This window comes from Symphodus melops, assembly GCF_947650265.1.
Source record: "Symphodus melops genome assembly, chromosome: 13".
Lineage (NCBI taxonomy): Eukaryota > Metazoa > Chordata > Actinopteri > Labriformes > Labridae > Symphodus > Symphodus melops.
Genome location: NC_136703.1, coordinates 6925330 through 6945305, shown reverse-complemented (window position 1 = coordinate 6945305; position 19976 = coordinate 6925330). Strand labels below are relative to the sequence as shown.

General features: G+C 41.3%; 2 protein-coding genes across 2 annotated transcripts in view; one reads left to right on the top strand and one right to left on the bottom strand.

Annotated features, from left to right (window-relative positions):
* The first annotated feature begins 580 nt into the window (after positions 1-580).
* b3gnt7l (UDP-GlcNAc:betaGal beta-1,3-N-acetylglucosaminyltransferase 7, like) lies at positions 581-2235 on the top strand. Its single transcript, XM_079359743.1, has one exon. The coding sequence runs from the start codon at positions 901-903 to the stop codon at positions 2155-2157; it is 1257 nt and encodes a 418-aa protein (XP_079215869.1). The 5' UTR covers positions 581-900; the 3' UTR covers positions 2158-2235.
* Positions 2236-3193: 958 nt separating this feature from the next.
* Positions 3194-19976, bottom strand: part of cep104 (centrosomal protein 104) — a 32297-nt gene continuing 15514 nt past the window's right edge. The window contains exons 13-23 of the mRNA XM_079359096.1: positions 19715-19891; positions 15770-15970; positions 14610-14705; positions 14215-14302; positions 13751-13823; positions 13483-13591; positions 13267-13405; positions 9955-10022; positions 6153-6240; positions 4356-5458; positions 3194-4309 (exon numbers count right to left, since the gene is read on the bottom strand). Coding sequence (XP_079215222.1) covers positions 5328-5458; positions 6153-6240; positions 9955-10022; positions 13267-13405; positions 13483-13591; positions 13751-13823; positions 14215-14302; positions 14610-14705; positions 15770-15970; positions 19715-19891 — 1170 coding nt within the window. The 3' untranslated portion in view covers positions 3194-4309; positions 4356-5327. The remainder of the gene's footprint in view (positions 4310-4355; positions 5459-6152; positions 6241-9954; positions 10023-13266; positions 13406-13482; positions 13592-13750; positions 13824-14214; positions 14303-14609; positions 14706-15769; positions 15971-19714; positions 19892-19976) is intronic.

Genomic DNA, 19976 nt, shown 5'->3' with positions numbered 1-19976 from the left:
TATATTTTTTAAATAGCCAGTGTTTTCTGTGACCCTAGACATGTTTTTATACAAAAAAAGTCTGTTTTCTGATTTAGCTTTTCCTTTGCTCTGCTGACCCCCTTTGTAGCCCTAGCTAAGTGTACTTAATGAGGTTTAATAAAGATAAAGATCAAAAAATATATTGATTCCTTTACTTTAAAGAAAACTGCAATGACTGTTTTCTGGTACTTGATATTTTCAACTAATTCCTCTCCAACACATAAAGGCATTCAGGTAAATATTGTAGTTGAAATTGTTGCTTTGGATCAGTTTTTAAATTAAATGATATTTAAGGACTACTCAGTTTTAACATTGTATGCAGCATAGCATAACACTTGAATTATTCTAAAGCAGTTGGTAATGGTTATGTATCTATCATTTATTATTATGTCCAAAATTAAGATATAGTCTCCAAAAAAATGCAGTTCTGTGAATTTGTCATGTTTAAAAGGCAATGGATAGAGAGAGGAAAAACCTCTTTATGAATGACATTAACTTGGTGGACACCTGGTATGTGTAAGAAATGAGAAACCTGAACGGGGTGGATCGTTGAGGGGAGGAGACCTTTTGGGGAGGGGGGATACTGGGGGAGAGAGACAGGGAGAGAGATTCTACTACCGGTCTTCAGCCAGTTTGTGAAGAACCAGAGGGCAGAGAGGAAGCCCGAGGAAATGTGGCGAATCCTGCATAATTCTACCTGCAATGTGTGGCTCCTGTGAGAGACGTGATGGGCAGAAGAAACACCGGGACCACCTCAGAGTCTGCCCTCTCATGCAGCCCAGGACGCGATCACTGGTGTCCATATGAGCAGGGATGGCGGTGGTTGATCCCACCTGGGCGCACACTTGTTGAACACAATGAAGGTGAAATGTGCAGCGTATGAGGGTCTCACAGAGAACCATGGATCACCTTTTTCGAAGAAAGCGAGTCGGCCTGCTGAAACCTCTGCTGAGCCTGTCTCTCGTCTTCGCTTCTTTTCTCATGATCCACAAGCTGAAGCTGGCTGAGAAGGATGGAGTAGGACTAAAGCATATTCGGGATGCCAGCTGGTGCGGCTCCGACTGTTTTTCATTCAAGAATGAACCCGCAAAAAATAATCTGAGGAGCTCAGACTCTCCGGTGCTTAGCAACGATTTCGATGCGCAGCGGGTCTCCAACGGGACTCCGGCTTCGTGGGACGCGCAGGTTCTCAACTGCAGCGAGGACGCGTCTGTGAGGACCAAAGACTGGTTCAAGCGCTTGGACCCGAGATTTCATCAGTTTGTTCTGCACAGACACTGCAGGTACTTCCCCATGCTCATAAACCATCCGGAGAAATGCACGGATGGAGAGGTGCACCTCCTCATCGTGGTGAAATCCGTTATCGAGCAGCACGACAGGCGCGAGGCTGTGCGTAAAACCTGGGGCAACGAGCACACGGTGGATGGGAAGAAAATTAAAACTTTATTTCTTTTAGGGAGCCCAACGACTGGGAAAGACACAAAGAACCTACAGAAACTAATCGAGTACGAGGACAGGATCTATGGGGACATCCTCCAGTGGGACTTTATGGACACTTTCTTCAACCTGACCCTGAAAGAGGTCAACTTTCTCAAGTGGTTCGACATCTACTGCTCCAGCGTCCAGTTCATATTCAAAGGGGATGATGATGTGTTCGTGAACACGCACAACCTGCTGGAACTCATTGGCTTCAAAGTAGAGGACCACAAAGAGGCAGACTTATTTGTGGGGGACACCATCTCAAAGGCGATCCCTATCCGAAACCGGCAGAGCAAATATTACATTCCCAAAGAGCTCTACGATAAGCCATATCCTCCTTACGTGGGAGGTGGGGGGTTTCTCATGTCCTCCCAGCTCGCCAGGAGGCTCTTTGTGGTCTCAGAGGACCTGGAGTTGTACCCCATTGACGATGTGTTTTTGGGGATGTGCCTGCAGAAGCTTCACTTGGCCCCAGAGTTGCACCCGGGTTTCAGGACCTTCGGCATCACCAGGCGCAGGGTGAGCCCCATGAACAATGAGCCGTGCTTTTATAAAAACCTCATCGTGGTGCACAAACTGAGCGCAACCGAGCTACTGAGCATGTGGAGCGTGGTGCACAACGGGGCTCTGATGTGCGCAAAAAGGACCTCCATGTGATTGTCAAATAATATCAAATAAAGTCAATCAAATTTACTTAAACTGAACTGATAGTTGGATTACGCAGAGGATTTGATTCTTTAAAGGGATACGTCACCCATTTACATGAAGCTGTGTATCATTATAAACATGGTAGTAGTGTTGAATGGTTGTGAATCCAGCCCTCATTTTGTCCTGAGACGAGAAAAATATGTTTTTCTTTGCCTGGAGTATCCCTTTAACTGATGATCCATACATTGTACTGAATATGCAGTTGTGTGAAGGGAGGGAAACTATGTTAAAAAAAAGTAATTAAATCAATATTTCATTCAGTAAATATTTGAGTTTCACTGATTATACAGCACATTCTATCGTGCATTGATAAAGGTTTATATTAAAAAGGATTCCCACGTCCTTGATTTTCCAAAACCCTACCACGCAACTTCTTCAAGTTTTTCTAATTTTTGGTGCTATTGCAGATTAGAGATTCATCACTCTGCTGTTAACCTGGAATCAAATGTTCATGGGTGTTGTTGTGAAGGGGGCTATAGGGGTCAGAGAGACTTTTTACATAAAGGTGTTCCTCTGAACCTGATTTTTTTAATTTTCATTTTCCAATCAGGATTTCAGTTTTGACAAGTGAAGGGACCTTGAGGGATGAACTACCATGGTTGAGGGGTTTTTTTTACATAAAATGTATTTTTTACATTATTTGTTTAAATACATTGTTTAATTTCACATTTCTTTAAAAATATTAATACATTTGGTGAGCATTTCAAAGGCAGGCCTACAACCAAAGGCCTGTAATCATATAAAGTGATATGATTGTATAAATAAAGTCTGAGCTCTTTGTCAGCTCTGTAAATGAAGTGTGAATGTTGCGGCATGTCATTAGTGTGTGAAAACAACGATAGAACAGCACATTGCATGAACCATTAGGGGGAAAAGTTGTTTGCGTTTCTGTGTATTGTTTGGCCCCAGCAATTTACATGAAGGGCTATTAGAGCTGCTAACCACAAGGACCATCAGCTCTTACATAGAAAAAGAAAGCAGCACATTGTTCAGCTTAATGTGGCTTTTATTTAAACAAATAAGGATGCTTTTACAGAATCTATAAATACTGACTACTCAAATACACCGCAATGTCTCTCAGTACAGAAGCATGTAAAAGCCACATCCTCATTAGGGAAGACACAAAGTCAACTTTGTGTGTTATACATCAACTATAAACAACAAGTCTTCATTTGTTCTTCCACTACACAAACAGTTCGTGTTGACACAAGCAGCAATCAAATTGACCTTGCTGATATTACAATTTGTAAAAGTAGTATTCCAAATCTACTGCAGACTGCTTTAGGGATGTTTCTGTTCTTCTTGGCATTGCGTGAACACAAGATATATTACAATCAACATCGTCATAATACTGTAGGACAATCAGTAGTAAAATGAGGGCTTGAACTATAAACCATTTAAATTATTATCAGAGTTCCTAAAACATGAGTTTGTGGCCAAAATCAGTGGAACACTACAGAGGTGCCTTCAAGTGTTTTTTTTGGACTTGGTGTAAATCAGACTCAGCTGAAATAAAGCCCACTTGAAGAGTAGTGCTACACTATTTTTATATTTCTACTGTCTACAGCACTTCCTGTCTATTCTACTTTCTGTTGTAGTTATTTTAAGTTAGATTGTCTATTTTGTCGCTCGCACTTGAACATATTGAGTTGTGCTCTTTAGTTCAGATTGTCAGTAGGCATTAAGAAGGAAAATAAATCATTCTTAACACAATATTCAGCAATGAAGCGTCGTCCGTTTGGCAAAGTCCTACATCTTTCCTTCAATATACTCTATTCAATACAGGATAGAAACATGTAAACATGGCAAAATGAAATGCTTGCAAAGGGAGTAACGTCTCCAGCTTGGAGTTGAACTTCAGTTCTCTCAGTACTGCTACAAGTGGAGGGAAGTGCAGTGGTTCTCAACTCTTCTATCCTCAAGACCCCTTGACTTAATTACTTGACTTATTTCTGCTCATTTTCAACCAATTCGATTGACTTAATGCAAAGGTGTGCCCTTTTTGCAGTTTGCAGCTTCTGTCACACATTGCGGACGCAAAATATCTGAAGGAAGCTGCAAACTGAACAAAACAAACATCTCTGAAAAAGGACTTGACAGACTGTTTGCCGCCAGGTTTTTTTTCCAGGCACATGCTCGCCACACACTGATAACAGCACCGCGACCCACCTTTGGGTCCCCACCCACCAGTTGAGAACCATTGCTCTGTAGTGTTTTTGTTTCAGCGGATGTCATATTCTTCTAATACAATATCGCAAATGAAAACATGTGACAGGCTCTTATCTGATTCATCCTGTGCAGAGACAATCTTCAAGCCATCACATAATGTACTTTTTCTTTTTGGTTTTGCTTCGTAAAAAGATTGGTAAGTAAAAATGTTCTTTTTAAATAAACTTAAATTGACAGTAGCAACAGACGGTTTTGTAGTTTTAAAGGGAACTATTTGAAATCATACTAACAGTATAAAAAGTTTAGTGTACTAGCCTGTGAAAGCACTTGTATATTAATGTGTTCTGTGGCTCATAAGTATCTTAGTCAGGGTGAGAAAGGAACCCTGATGATGTCCACTTTGGCTTGGAGACAACACCTTTTTAATTGAAACCCTGGAAGGTAGAATTTAAAATCCACTCCTATTAGCTGGACTTTTCTTTACCACAGAGGCGACAACAAACAGGAATCTGTCGGGGGAAAAACAGTGCCTCAAAACTGAGAATAAGATACAAGTAAACCCAGTGTGCTTGTGAAGCCAGAGGCCTGACTCCCAGACAAAAAAAAGAAAGAGCTCTAACATCGGTGAATCCAGCTGTCTCTTTTCACAATGGATTATGTCACTGAGTCACAACCGGCATCGATAGTCTGAACAAGTGGATTTTAAATGTCAGGTTATTGTTCAAGTTGAAAAGGTTGAAACAAAAAGGAGATTTCTCTTTGTGTTAGATTAATAATATACATTGAATATTTTGCTCCCCTAAGTTAAAAAAAAATGCAATGAGGCTTAACAATCGTCGGTATATGTCAGTGAATGCATCATGTTAAAAGTGCTGATTTGCAGGTAACATAAGAGAGAGGGCGATGACGGCAAAGATGTTTGATGTCTGTTTGGGTTCTCCTCCAGGACTTTAACTCTTTCCTGGAGTTTGTCTTCTGTTCAAGGATGCCAGAGCTGGGATTCGGCTACCTCTGCCCATGGGCCTAGGTCTGGACCCGACTGACCACGCCTTTTTCATCTTAGCTCCCTCAACAGCTCGGCCTGTATGCACAAAAACAGAAGCACACAAAAGAACAAGTACACAGTGAACCTTTGTGAACCTAAACTGGAGAAGGTACACAGTCAACAACAAACAAATGCGCCTCTTTGTGAACTTTAGTATTTGCCTGCCAACAAAGGAGCCTGCATCCCCCGTGTTGCATGTACATACACAGGAAGTTTTATGATGTCAGCATCTTATGGGTGTTTTACTCGGAGAGATCATCCTCTTTGTTAGTGTAATGTGAGAACTTTATTTTAACTCTGACAGTCTACTTCAGGAAGTGGAATACCAAAATCACTACCTTCATATCCTTCTTCATAACATTTTAAATTCTACACTAGCCTTGATATTTAAGTAAACTATTTTTTTTTTATCATGTCACAACCCTTAGTTGAAAAAACTAACTATTTAAAAAGAGTTCTTGTGATGCTGCATGTCTTACACTCTAACATGAATGCAAAATATCATTCAAGATGGGCACAGACTGTAGATAGCATTATTTGGTTCCAACTTTATCACTATATTTATTCATTCATTTTGTGCTCAGAGGCAGGAAGCCATAGTGGAAAAGCTACAACATGATTTTTAAATTTTTTTTTAAACCAAAAAGCATGGGCACTTTGTATAACTCTCACCCTGAGCGTTGGGGAGGTGGCTGTAAGCGCGGGGGGGGGGGGTATATGAATGCTTTACCTTGTGCTGGCTGAGTTCTCTGGGACACCGCCGTCCTGCGTGAGTTTTGTTTACAGCCTTCCCTGCCCATGAGGTGAGTCTTCCAGGCCTGGAACAGGGACAAAGTAGCTCAGTGAGTCCATTTTTCCCCACCCTGCCAGTTTCTGAATCTGGGCTACTAGAGGTTGACTGTAGGCTCAGTCAAGGTCTGTACGGTCGCCCTGCCTGCCAATAACACTGCAGCCTTTCACTGAGTCCATGCTCAGGGCACTGACAGCAAGAAGGAGAATTTATGTTTGTCTTTCTGTTAGTTCTTCTATGAATTTGCAAGGTGTGTTACGCAAGATACAGCATATTGTGATTTATACTGTGAGGAGTTAAAGCTAGGCTACACGTGTGTGTCTCTCAGGAGGGAAACATGTCAACATCTGATGTTCTGGACTCTTTCTGCTTTTATTGTAGAAATATGATAGTGGATAGATTCAGAAATCAGGGAGAGAGTAAAAGTGAGGGAATGATGGCTTTAGCCTCCACAGAAGGGGCGCACACACTATGTACCACTACTGTGGCCTGAGGTTCACATTCCTGATAAGCACAGTAACAAAGCACATGGGTCATTTTGTTCAGCAAATATAACTTGCAAAAGGAAGAACATGGGACAGTACTTAAAATAATTGAGGTCGTTGTTTTCATGCTGCTTTACTCTCATGGCGACACCCACGTGACATTCTTAATCGAATAAAGTCATTATAGATAAGATAGAAACAACTTCGCCACTGGAGAGACAGATGTAACTCCTGATCAAATAATGTGTACAAATGTGTTATCATGTATCATGAGTCCTCTTTGTACACCAAAGTTAGCCATGGAGTGCCTCAAGGATCAGTGCTTGGTCCGATTTTATTTACTTTATATATGCTTCCTCTAGGTAGTATTATGAGAAAACACTCCATGAACTTTCATTGCTATGCAGACGATACTCAGCTCTACATAGCAATGAAGCCAGAAGACACCAACCAGCTTCGTAAACTAGAAGCCTGCCTCAAGGACATCAGGACCTGGATGACCAGAAACTTCTTACTGCTCAACTCAGACAAGACTGAAGTTCTAGTGATTGGACCTAAGAACCTTAGAGAGACTTTCTCTGCCGATATGACGGCCCTTAGTAGCATTAGCGTAGCCTCTAGTACCACTGTTAGGAACCTAGGAGTTCTATTTGATCAGGATATGTCCTTTGATTCCTACATTAAACAAATTTCAAGGACAGCTTATTTTCACCTTCGTAATATCTCTAAGATCAGACAGATCCTGTCACAAAATGATGCTGAAAAATTAGTTCATGCATTTGTTACCTCCAGGTTGGATTACTGTAATTCTATTTTAGCAGGGTGCTATGGTAAATCTCTAAAGACCCTTCAACTCGTCCAAAACGCTGCAGCTCGTGTTCTGACTAGAACTAGGAAAAGGGACCACATTACTCCTGTATTGGCTTCTCTCCATTGGCTCCCTATAAAATCTAGAATAGAATTTAAAATCCTTCTGCTCACCTACAAAGCTCTAAACGGTCAGGCACCATCGTATCTTAAAGAGTTAATTGTACCGTACTATCCGACAAGAACATTACGTTCCCAGAATGCAGGCCTGCTTGTGGTGCCTATAGTCTCTAAAAGTACTATGGGAGGTAGAGCCTTTAGTTATCAGGCACCGCTCCTTTGGAATCGTCTACCAGTCGGGGTCCGGGAGGCAGACACATTAGGTACTTTTAAGAATAGACTTAAAACTTTTCTTTTTGATAAATCTTATAGTTAGGGCTGGCTTAGGACCAGCTCATAGTTATGCTGCTATAGGCCTAGACTACCGGGGGAACAGGCACCAGGATCTCTTATCTCTCTCTCCCTCTTTCTCTCCCAGCTTTCTTATCTTATAGTAATGAGATATGTCTATAGTGACAAGCAGTAGCTTGTCACTATCTTTGTATTCTAACCTCTCCTTTTGAGCTCTCTTAGGTTCCTTGAGCTCTCTTAGGTTCCTTGGGACTGTTGGTGAGGATGCCCCCCCCCCCCCCCCCCTCCCGAGGATGGCCTGCCCAGACCGCCCCCCCCCCCCAACCTATCCCATCCTACTCTTCTTTCTGCATCTTGTCCCATCTCCCCCATCCCATTTTCAAGCCCAGCACAGTTTAGCAGATGGCTGTTCCGTCATACGCCCGGGTCTGCTGAAGATTTCTGCCTGTTAAAAGGAAGTTTTTTCTTGCCACGCTATGACGGATTAAGCTGGGCTCTTGTAATATAGCCATAAGTAAGGTCCTTTACCTGCTTTTGTAAACATAACAATGAGCATGGTCTTGTTACCTGCTCTTTTGTTAATGTTAACAGACAAAAAGTAAGGTCCTTTACCTGCTTTTGTAAAGTGTCTTGAGATAACGCCTGTTATGAATTGACGCTATATAAATAAAGATTGATTGATTGATTGATGTAATTGAGTTAGTGCTGCAGCAAAGAGGGGGCAGGCTGGGCCAGGAGAGGCAGCGCTCACACTGACCTCTGAGAAACTCTTGTAGCTCTTTGAAGACAAGTTGAATGATTCATTATGCTCCACAATGACAGAAAAGTAACGGAAGCCTAATGGAAGGTGACACTGTCTGTACATCTTTGAGTGGGGTCGGAAATCTTGTACACTGCTGAACATTTGAAACATGTCTAACACACAAACAGCAGAGCGACACTGAGAAGTGGTAATGGAAGAGCAGCTTGAAGAAAAGCAAGAACTGAACATCTGATGGTTTTCCTTTGATCACAGTTTGACCTAATATCAACTTTACAACCTTGCATTGTTTTAGAATATTTACGGTTTAATTTGGGCTTTTTATGCCTTTATTTTAGAGATCGGACACTGGATAGAGTCAGAAATCAGGAAGAGAGAGAGAGAGAGAGGATTCAAACCCGGGGTCACATGCTTAGTGGACTATGCCTCCGTACAAACTAACCGCTAAGCTCCCGCCGCCCTTCGTTGTGACGAACGCTACCAAAAGAGATCACCTGTGAAAACCTAACTGTAACTTCTTTCAAGTTAAATGTTAAACATTTACCAACACGGCAAAAAGAATGCGGAAATGTTGAACATGAAGGTGGCCTCTGCTACTAGAATTAGAGGAAATTGGGAGTTTCCTCACGCCCAGTGAAACGTGAAGTCTTCACCAGTGGGAAATAAAAAAAATGAAAAGAACTGATTAATTCTAAATGTGCTTCACAAAGTAGATTCAGGGAAGTTTCATTCATAAAGGGACGTTTGTCTTTCCTTGTCGTCAAAGGAATGTGAAAAACGTGATGGCATTTACGTGACGTGGAGATGATGAACCGGCCATTAAGAACAAAGGCTCTCCCTCCTTTGAAGGCTCTGAAGGGCCACAATAGCTGTGTTTTCAACTCAACACCTGTTTGAAGCTCCAGCCTAAGAATAGACCTTCTTTAGTTTGAGTGTTGATATAGAAGAGTCAAAAAAAATCAAAGCTCATCGAGTTAAAGACGGCTTTCTTTGAAAACCTTCATAGAATTAAGATTGCGTGCCGCTTCTTTTTGTCTCTTCGACTTTTTGTAAAGAGACAAATGGGATTAAACAGCCTTCAAACACTCTCTTTGAAAAAGCTACTTAATTCAATCAGTTATAAAATGACTTTATCATCTAGTCGTGTAAAAGGGTAAGCACTTCTCAGATTTTAATAGTTAGCGCATGATGCGACTCAAACAAACCGCTGGTTTCAATCAGGTCATTGCTTCATAAGGAGGCAGAAATAAAGCGTGTGTGTGTTTGTTTAAGACCTCACCTCCTCTCCAGGCAGGAAGTTGTTGTGACACAGAGGACAGTGATTGGATCCTTTACCTGAAACGGGGGCTGAAAAAGAAACAAGACACCTTGAAGCCACCTGTTATACAATTACAGGAAAGGGTCACTTTAACGCTGGAGGAGGACAGAAGAACACACCTTTGAAAACATCGGGGTAAACATAATCTTTTCTCAAGCCTAATACCAACTCTCTCACGTGAACATGTGGTGAGAAAGACAAGATGTTTTCAGTCGGTGATCACACAGACAGCTCAATTGTGGATGGAGACATGGCTGGGGATTTAAAAACTCAATTTGTATCCAGTATAAAAAAATAAATAAATCTTAAAATCCAATAAAAAATACCTTCTCTGCTTTCAGATGGCTTGTTCTGTAACATGATATTTTTTGGGTACGTTTTGCTTTGTTCAGTAGGACAGCTGGAGAGAGACAGGAAATGTTAGGAGGACAGAGTTGGGAATGACGTGCAGCAAGAGGTCCATGTCAGAGTCAAGCCTACAGCCGCTGCAATGAGGACTACAGTCTCCGTATGTAGGGCCTGTGACATAACCGCTAGGCTATCCAACGCCTCTGAATTAGAACATTATATTACCACGATAGGTGTTATGAAGTTTAGGAAAGAAATCAATGGAGAGCAAAGGGCCGACATCGGATTCAAACCAGCACCTGCCGCGATGAGGACATAGACAGAGCCGTCTTTCTTTTTGCACTGGAATGCAAAAGCTTCCCTCTTATGACCAACTCGTTCTACACAAGCCTAATGACATCATCATAATTACAGGAAGTGAGACAGTGGTTTTAATATCTCTGTTGAACATTGAATTAGAAGTACAGGGTGAAGAGCTACAACAGGAGCTAAAACTTCATCCTAGGAAGATTGTTTTAAGCTGTAGATGGTCAAAGAGAAGACATACACGGCCAAAAAGTCAGCACTGTGTAAGTTTGATTAAGATCAAAGAAAGAAATCTTTGGGAAAAAAAAAAAAGGATTTTTCAGATGTATATTTTTATGTTTTTGAATTCAGATTTGTTAATGTTGCTCATTCTGGTGACTTTCTCAGTTTATGTTTTTAGTTTAGGTTTTAAATATTCTCCACAAGGCTTCAGAGACTTACATGATCAGCTAAAAGACAATGAAGACACTGGCTCTGCAAAGCTCTAAGGGTTCAAAGAGACGTTTTCCCAGAAAGACTGTGAGACAAACAAAGGTCTACAAGAGAAGACAAGGCTTTTGAGATTCTAGTTTAAAACAAGGCGTATAGATTAGCAGGAGAATGTTTGTTCACTTTGGGTTAGTTAATCAGTGTTTCAGGAAATGTTCCCTCTGAAGACCTGCCTCAGAGTCAACAGTAAGAAAGACTTAGTGGTCTCTGTGTAACGAAACTGACCTGAAAAGAATTCTGAAAGTGTTTGACTGATGACTCCACATATGAGAGGGTTAGTTCAATAATGACTCTGAACTTTGACATGCAGATGATTATTTCAAACAGTTTGACGGAGTGAGACGTCGAGGAGCTGCACAGTCTTCAATAGGGAAAGCTTTCATGCTATCGGTGTCCCATCACCCACTTCTATGTAACTTTTGCAGAACACTAAGGTTTGACTCGCTATATTAAGCTACTAACAGTTAGCAGGCTGGCTCGTATGTCATGGTATTGTGACAAAGTGTTTCTTATTATTTCTTTATTTGTCTGTGTATTTCTTTTCACTTTTATACGTCTTATATTCCTGATACTGTCAGAAAAGGGGGACGTGGGATGCAGTGTGTGTGTGTGCGTGTGTGTGTGGGGGGGGGGGGGTGGTTAAAGTTATCTCAGAGGGATAACTACAAATAATATTGGAAGAGAAGAAAAAAAATTGTATTCCTCAAAAATAAACCTTCTACCTGAACTAATTAGTGCAATGATATAAAGGAACTTAACCACAGCCGACGCAGATCTACATTTTCTTGGAATCAATAAATGAAAACACAATGGCTGCCAGTCTCTCAGAGAGAACAGCAATAGAGAGCAAATAAACTAAAATGTTATGTTTATGCAGACAGCCACACACAACTCAAACCCCTGAAGGTGGGACAATGAGCCAACACAGAGGGTGCATTCGGATTGTCCCTACTTTCACGATCCACTTTACCGTAACCCCGTAAAAACGTCACAGGGTTAAGGAAAGGTGTTAGGAGAATTCATAAAGGACTTAGTGAGAGGCGATCCTGTTGTTTTCACAATCCGACTGCACTTCCACTCGGTGATGTCATAATAATGTGACAGCGGCGAAGGTTAGTGACGTGGGTCTGTCGTTTTCAGAAAATGGACAACAAAAAGCTCATCTAAAAATGTTTCCCCTGTGCCTTCTTACCGGGGAAATAAATCTATTAACCACGAGGTGTGAATGAAATATAAGGTAGACTACATTAGATACCAGGATATATTCACTTTGATCATTTTATAACATCAGCATCACGTTCAGCGTTTACCTCTGGGTTTAAGATTGATCAAAGTTGTTTAAGGCAAATTACTACAGTTTTAACTTCCATGATCTTCTCCTTTTTTATTATCAAGGTTTTATATTACAATTTCTCATATTAAATCATCATCAAATAAAGGCAAAGCATCTCAACTATCTGAAAAACTAGAACGTCTAAAAGTAAAGTTCATGGTTTTCACACTAAATAAAAAGAAAGAAATAAAATAAATAAAAAGGCAGTAACTAATTATAAGTCAAATTAATATAGAAACTAAATGCAGATTGTCTCCACATTTCTCCTCCAACAGATCGTTAGTTTTCGTGAACTCTCGGATGCGTGAGTCACTTTAAAAGCTGCAGCCGCAATGAATTGTGGGGCGGCACTTTCCTATCTCCTTTTGTAAAGGAGGGTCCAGTGTTTCCTATGCTAAAGGAGGTTATAAAGGAAGCGTTGAGCCACTTTTCCTCAACTTATAGAGAATTGGAACCGCTCTTATCATGGTCTTCACTGAGAGTCTGAGAGTTTATAAGCTCCCCAAACCTGGTTTACATCAAGGCCAATCAGTGACACACACCTGACTCTGCACTGAGTTCAGTTCTCAGTGAGAACAAGAGAGTGCGCTCACACTTAAACTGGACAAGATGAAATGTACTTACTGAACAAGTTGGAATAAATTGTTTGAACGATTGACCAGAATATGTATCAGTGAATCAATGTTTGAGAAATCTTTTCATTGCGGTCTTTGGTTATCTTTAGATAATTGGCAATCTTTTTTTAGCATATTTTGAGAATTGTTTGTATGGCATGAAATAAAGAGCTAAGAACTCACGATTACAGGCAGGTCCTTGGACATGGCGAGCCAGATCTTCAGTAACAAGGGCCTCCGAGCAGCGTGGGCACTGGCTGAACTTGGATCTGTTCTCACATTCGCCCAGTAGGTGCTCTGTGAGGCTGGCAATCTCAACGACCTGTGAACACGACACAGAGCTTTACACAAGGTCCTGGGGTTCAAGGCCTTGGTAGTGTCATGGAGATTAAATGTTACCTGTCTACATTCATCGCAGCGTCTCAGCATCGGACAATGCTTCCAGTAGTGAAGGTCCAACCCATCCTCTGTGAATGACTCGTCCTTTTTACCGCAGAATATACACAGGCTGAAAACAATCAGATCACACTGTGGATTACATCTCATTTCTGTGACAAACACTGAATGAAAGCTAAATATGCATCAGAGCTGGAAAAAGATGCACAAACCTTCAATTGCAGTGATTTTTTTAATATTAAAGTTCTTCACTGAGTTAAAAGTTTCTTACTTGTCCAAGTAGTTGATGGATTGTTGGACATCGTTGTTTTGTGTCACCACGCTTTGGGGTATTTTAGTAGCAGCTGGAAATGAAGAGGACAGAAAACACAGTGGCCATCTTTACCAAGCTGTAAAGCTGTGAAGAAATATTCTGCTAATAGTGATAAATCAGAAAAAACTAAACTACTTACAGATCTAAAATACCTGTCACACTAGTATTTTTTTAGTGAATAAGATTCATGATGTTCAGTAAAGGATGTTTTATACGAAGAAGACATTTTTTTTTGTTTTGTTTTGATTTTGGACCATTTTGCCTTAATTGTGAAGGACAGTCGGCAGAGCAGTGAAACAGGGAGAGAGATAGAGAGGGACTCTTGTCCCGTACATGGGGTGTGACCTAACCACTAGGCCATCCGTGCCTTAAAGGAAGGTGTTCACAGGCTGAATCTTTCTGTTCACTCTGGTTTTACATACGTGTTCTGCCAGCTTTTGGCGTCCCTTTCTCAGCTTTGGGAGCTTCTTTCTTAGGCAGTTGTTCTTTTGTGCTTTCATTCCCTCCATCCTTCACAGAGACGAGGGGAGAATGAGAAGAAGTCACGAAACACAGTCTCCACAAAAAAAAAAAAAAAGAAGATGCTAACACACATCAAAGCTCTACAAATTTTTAACCGCAGTTAAAGAAATAGACAAGATGAGACTCCACACTACAGGAAGTACATGTAGATAGTAAACCATTTATTTCATCTGTACAGGTTTCTGACCACCAGCAGAGTACACATTCTACAAAGCCTTGGCAGAGTTATAAATACAAATTAGTAGCCATCACAAGAAGTGATGTAATGACAGTCTCTCATGACAGCTCCACCCACCGTGATCTCTTTCAAGGCAGCCAGCTGCTCCTGAAGAGAGTGGATCTCCGCCTTCTCTTTTAGCCCGTCCTGCTCACCGACTCCCTTCTTCAAAGTCTGTGTGAAAAAAAGACACGTCATTAACCTCACAATTACTGTTCCCTTCTCTTGTTAGCTTCCTTTTTTATCCCGCTTCATTTCAGCTGTAATGTTGTTACAGACCGCACCTATTCTGTTATTCTCTCATTTTACAGCGTCAGACTCTTGGGGCTGTGGTGGCACGATGTGGCCTTGTTGGCACTGACTTATGTAGAGGATCACTGCTCAAGGACATGTATTTATTACGTAATGGGAACACGAGGTTTCCAGTAGATATACTTCAGTCATTTAATGAGTGAAAAGCTTTCAGTCAAACAACAGTTCACCAAGTTAGCTTTGCAGCAGAATCAGTCAACACAACGCTTTGTCAAATGTATGGAGATTTCATGACAATAGGGTCAGCTTCATTGCTGTTTTCTGCCAACATGAGGGATCTAAAAGAAATGCAACACATTATCTATCTACATCATACCAAATATGGAAGCATGAATTTCTTGTAAGCTTAATAAAAAAAAAAGAAAATCACATCACGTCTTCTTGTCTGAATATTTGTGCTCTAAACAGCTTGAAGAGGTGCTTTTGATTGACATCTACCAGCTGCTTAATCTGTGACAGATGAAATTGTGGAATGTGCCTTTACAACATGCTGTGTTGCTAAGTAACTAGTGTAGCGACATCACTAGACGGTGCCTTGTTTTATCCCTGGAGTCAGTTTTAAGCAGCGCGTTCGCCATGGACAGATGCTATCAACCGAGCTCCTGATTTCCTTTTGCCTCTCCACTCATATTTGCTCATGAAAATAGAAGCCGTACAACTGCAGTCTGCAAGCTTGATGTCTGGTCGGTACCAGACGGCGTGCAGAGTAAAAAAAAAAACAGACACGTGATGGTACAGTTTTGGGAAACTTTACTTTCTCAAATGTTCTCCAAAGCACTATCAACCAAGATCTTTGAGTTTTTCCAAAAAAAAAAAAAAAATCCTGTGCTGCTTAGAATTTTAGGACAGTAAAACGAGATGCCACTGTGTTTTCCTGACATTTCAACAATAAATTCATTGCAGTGAAGGAAAAAAAAAAGTCTCACCTGAGTTTCCACCAGCTTTCCCTCGATCTTGGCAAAGCCATCAAAGAGGGTTTTGTAGAGGAAGTACCTCCGTTCAGAAGTATTGTTGGGAGGAAGGTAGCTGAGAACAGCAGCTCTGTGCTGCTGGTACATGGATAAGATGATTTGCACAGCCAGCTCTCTAACCCCTGATGCACTGTGCTCCAAAGCTGCTTTACAGAACTGAGAGAGGGAAAAGACATCTTTCTATGAGCATGTTAACTGATCAGGCTTTGAGAAGGACATTTGACTGACTGGATATTATTAATTATTGTGCCATTAATTGGTTGTAAACTGGGTCTGATCTTGTGAGGATAGACAATCCAGTTGGAAATGACGATGTAAAAAGGATTTTGGAGAATTATTTGGGCATCTGTGGCTCTGGATCATCTCAAAACCAGATGACCAGATGTTTTTCACGTCATTTTCTGTATGTAACCCAATTTTAGTCACTTAAAAAACTAAATTAAGGACTTCACGGAGCCCTCTCCGCTTTGGTTATTCTCCCGAGATTTTTTTACCTAACAGGTTATGAGGCACTTATAACTCAACACGAATCCGAAATGCACATGATTACGTAAAAGAAACCCATTGTCCTACATAATCTCTATCAAGAGTCTCAACACAATAGCAATATCGCCAGTGCAGAACACAATCACCAGTGCAGAACATTACCATTCAGACGTAAAGTGTGTACAAAGGCCTTCAATCCCTCCCTCATGGACAGCCTGACATTATTCTCTCCACCGACCACTTCTCATTTTAATTACAGGAAATTCAATCACCTCTCCTTGTTCTCTCCTGTTCCCGCCTCTGAGCACATCACCCAGGTAACAACGGAAGAAAAAGGAGAAATGTTCAAACCAGCCAGCAAGGTCGAGATATATCAGGAGGAGACACTTCAGCTAAAAGAGGCAGATATGAACAGAGCTTAAATGTGGAAACACAAGGACTTAGTCAGAGCCCTGTTGGACTTCTTTGTGTGGGAGATGGAAATACCAATGCACGATAGTGGTGTTGGCAGATATTTGCACTAGATAGAGTTTTTCCATCTAGATAGAGTTTAATTTGCAGAAGTTATGGTTTGTTTGCATTTTTAAAAAAGAATAATAGTTGGTTCTTCATCAATCAACACCTTTTTGCCTTATTTTTAATCAGAAAAAACAGTATTCTAAAATTTAATATAGAAAATATTTATACAGGTTGATCAGTTATTCAGGCGTAACCAACCGCAAGTTAAGTAGAGATCCAATGAAGTTCCCATACAAACGTAGTTAAGCCTGTGTGTCCTTGTACTCAGTGAGATTGGTGAGACAATCAGCTCACTACAGTCAGGTGTGTGTCGCTGATTGGCCAGGTGTGTGGAGATTCTATATACTCTGGGTCTGCAGCGTTCTGCGTTGACTCATCCGAATAAAGTGCCTACACAGTCTGACAGCAGTCTATCTGTGTACTGTATACTGTTGGGACCATCTGTTCAGTAGGCACGCATGTGTTCCTACTTCGTCTGATTCAATCAGAGTGGAAGCGGCGTCATTGGCCCACCTTGTGTTATTGACACTCAGCTCAGATGTGAAATGCACGGTTGCTCAGTGAATATACAAAATTATAAATTGCTTGAGAACAATTGAAGAACGTTCCCCAAACCGGACCTATCTGTTTTGTTTTTTTATCCTCGTTTGTTTTGATTGGGAGACTTACGTAAAGTGACATTATACATTTAATTTTGCACAGCATTCTGGGTTTTAAAATACATTTCATTGGTGGTGCAGTGGTTAGTGCACGCTACCCCATATATGGAAGCTAAGTCCTCACACTCTCTCACCCTGATTTCCATCTCTGTCCACTGTCCCATCTCTCAAATAATGACCCAAAAAGCCTACAAAACAAATCTTTAAAAGCCTCGTGGCCAACTGACTGACCACGAGGGTTCAGTCCACTGAATCCTTCTTTTGAAAAGTCTGCACTCCAAACTGAACTGTGGCTTTTTGGATAGGGACAATATCCCTGCTTCAGTGTTAGAGAGAGATTCTCCCTGTGCTTTCTCTAGTTGTCTGTCTGTCTGAACACAAACACAGAACTTTCAGTGTATTTGCTCTGTCAGAGTATAACTCCTGCTGCTTGGTAGTTTTGGTCCTCCTCCAGCCTTTTGTGTTAACTGTTGAGGCCTCACTAGAAGCCTTTGCTTGTTCTTCTGCGTATTCTTGGTCTTCTGGTAAGTTTTGGCAGGTACAAGCCAAGCAGGCATGTGTTTATCCAAAGCACCCCTGGGTCTGCAACTTCCCCCCAAACAACCTGAGGCTAAATTTTCAGATTAAAGTCCTGCTTTGTAATCTCTATTAACCAGCTCTCAAACACACACTGGAGAAATATCATCGAGGCGACAAAACGATTCTACAGTAGCACCATGAGAGCATTTTTCCACAAACCTAATGGTCTCTGTTATTTGATCTGTTTTGCAGCTTCTCTGGTGGCTAATAAAAGCACATTACTTTTTCAAAAAGTCCCTGAAGTCAATAAGAAAGGCTGCCTGCTGAAGAAAAATAAAATCTGATTAGAATCAGGCATCTCAGAGACGATCAAATGGATTTCAAAATCCTTTCTAATTAAAAAAAATGAGCTCCAGTTTAAACCTTGTGTCTCTTACATTTTTCTTGGCAGACTGTTTATTGGGACAGAAGAAAAACGTCAATCTGTGGAATAATGCAAAGCCCTTCTGTCACATCTCAATCCAGACTGGAAACATTTCTCAGGCAAACATGGGCGGCAGCCAACGCAAAGAAAACAGGCGCTGAGCAAGCATGCACAGACCTGTAAACACAGGCCACCCAATGCCACCTGTGTAGCTTTGGTTTTAGAAGGCAGAGAAACTTCGAGGACAAACCTAACAATTTGCTTGTACTGATAAAAGCTGTGTAAGGTCAAGAGGAAGGCTGGGAGGAGGGGGATGGGTCGGGAGGACCGGTCGTAAACCAAAGAGGGGGAGGACAGGGAAGCTTGTTGTCCTGCTCGGCCTGGTCAACAGTTGGATAGTTTGCACCAAGATATGAAGTCACTGCAGGAAATCAGAGGGCAGGAGGCAAGAAGTGGAAGCCAATGGTGACAATATGGACTCATTTGACAAGAGCTGACGAAAGCAGCCTGCTTTAGGGAACTGAATTGGCCCAGAAAGTCAGGGAGGGACAGCCTCCCTTTCAGTCAGTCACATCATAATTACAGAGCCAAATGTAACGGAAAATCAGCTACATGGAAGTCATCCTCACAGTGGTATTATACAGGCATAACGCTGTATGTTTGTCTTTACAGTACAAGTGCAAACATGTTGCTAAAGGATACATTGTAGTTGCTATCTAAGAGGAAGTTGATTCTTTGCCAAAAACAACAGTCGCTATCAACAGCTTTTACTTCTGTTGCTTCTTGTTTGATTCTGAACTCTGATAGAAAGCTGCTGTTCTCTTGGCTGCTGCAGGTTTCATCCATAAAAATCTTTATCATATATCATAACATGCTCAGTGAGTCCCGTAGGGGGGAAAAGCACTTAGTTACGGACAATGTGACTTTTTTCTCTATAGACAACTGTGTCTAGGTGATGCGAAATTTTAAGCACTAACAAATCTTTTCCATTCTCCGGGACATAAAATATGTAAACATAATCCTCACCTGCATTTTTGGCACAGAAAACCTGCCTGGACAAGCGTTGGCTGTCCAGCATTGTCTGCTGTGTGTGATTCTTGCTTTTTTTATTACTTCATGATGTTTTGGATTCGTCATCGAGGTTTTTACCTGAGCTTCTGTCTGGTTCACCCTTTATTGTAATACAAACTGACTTCTCAACTTGAAGCTATAACATCGACTAAGGAGTCTGACAGATTTTTAGACAGAAGAGAATACTGAACAGATGTATTTTGAATGTTTTAGTTCACTTACTTTCATGACGTTGTCCAAGGTGAAGCCTGAATTCTCTGTACCAAGTTCAACAAGTAGCTTCTGAATGAGCTCAGCCCGACTTTGAGCCAGACGAGAAGGGAAGTACGATTTAAAGGGCTTCACCAGCTCAGCAGGGATTACCTGCAGGACGCGTACATCCTTCAAAACAGCGATTTCCTAGAAGGGGGGGACATGACATAAAGTCACTGACTTTACTGGAGACACAAAATCCAAAAGGTAAATCAAGTTAGTGTGTGATTCT

Excerpts from the sequence above, each read along its gene's own strand:
- b3gnt7l (XM_079359743.1), top strand. The coding sequence starts at position 901 with ATGAGGGTCTCACAGAGAACCATGGATCACCTTTTTCGAAGAAAGCGA.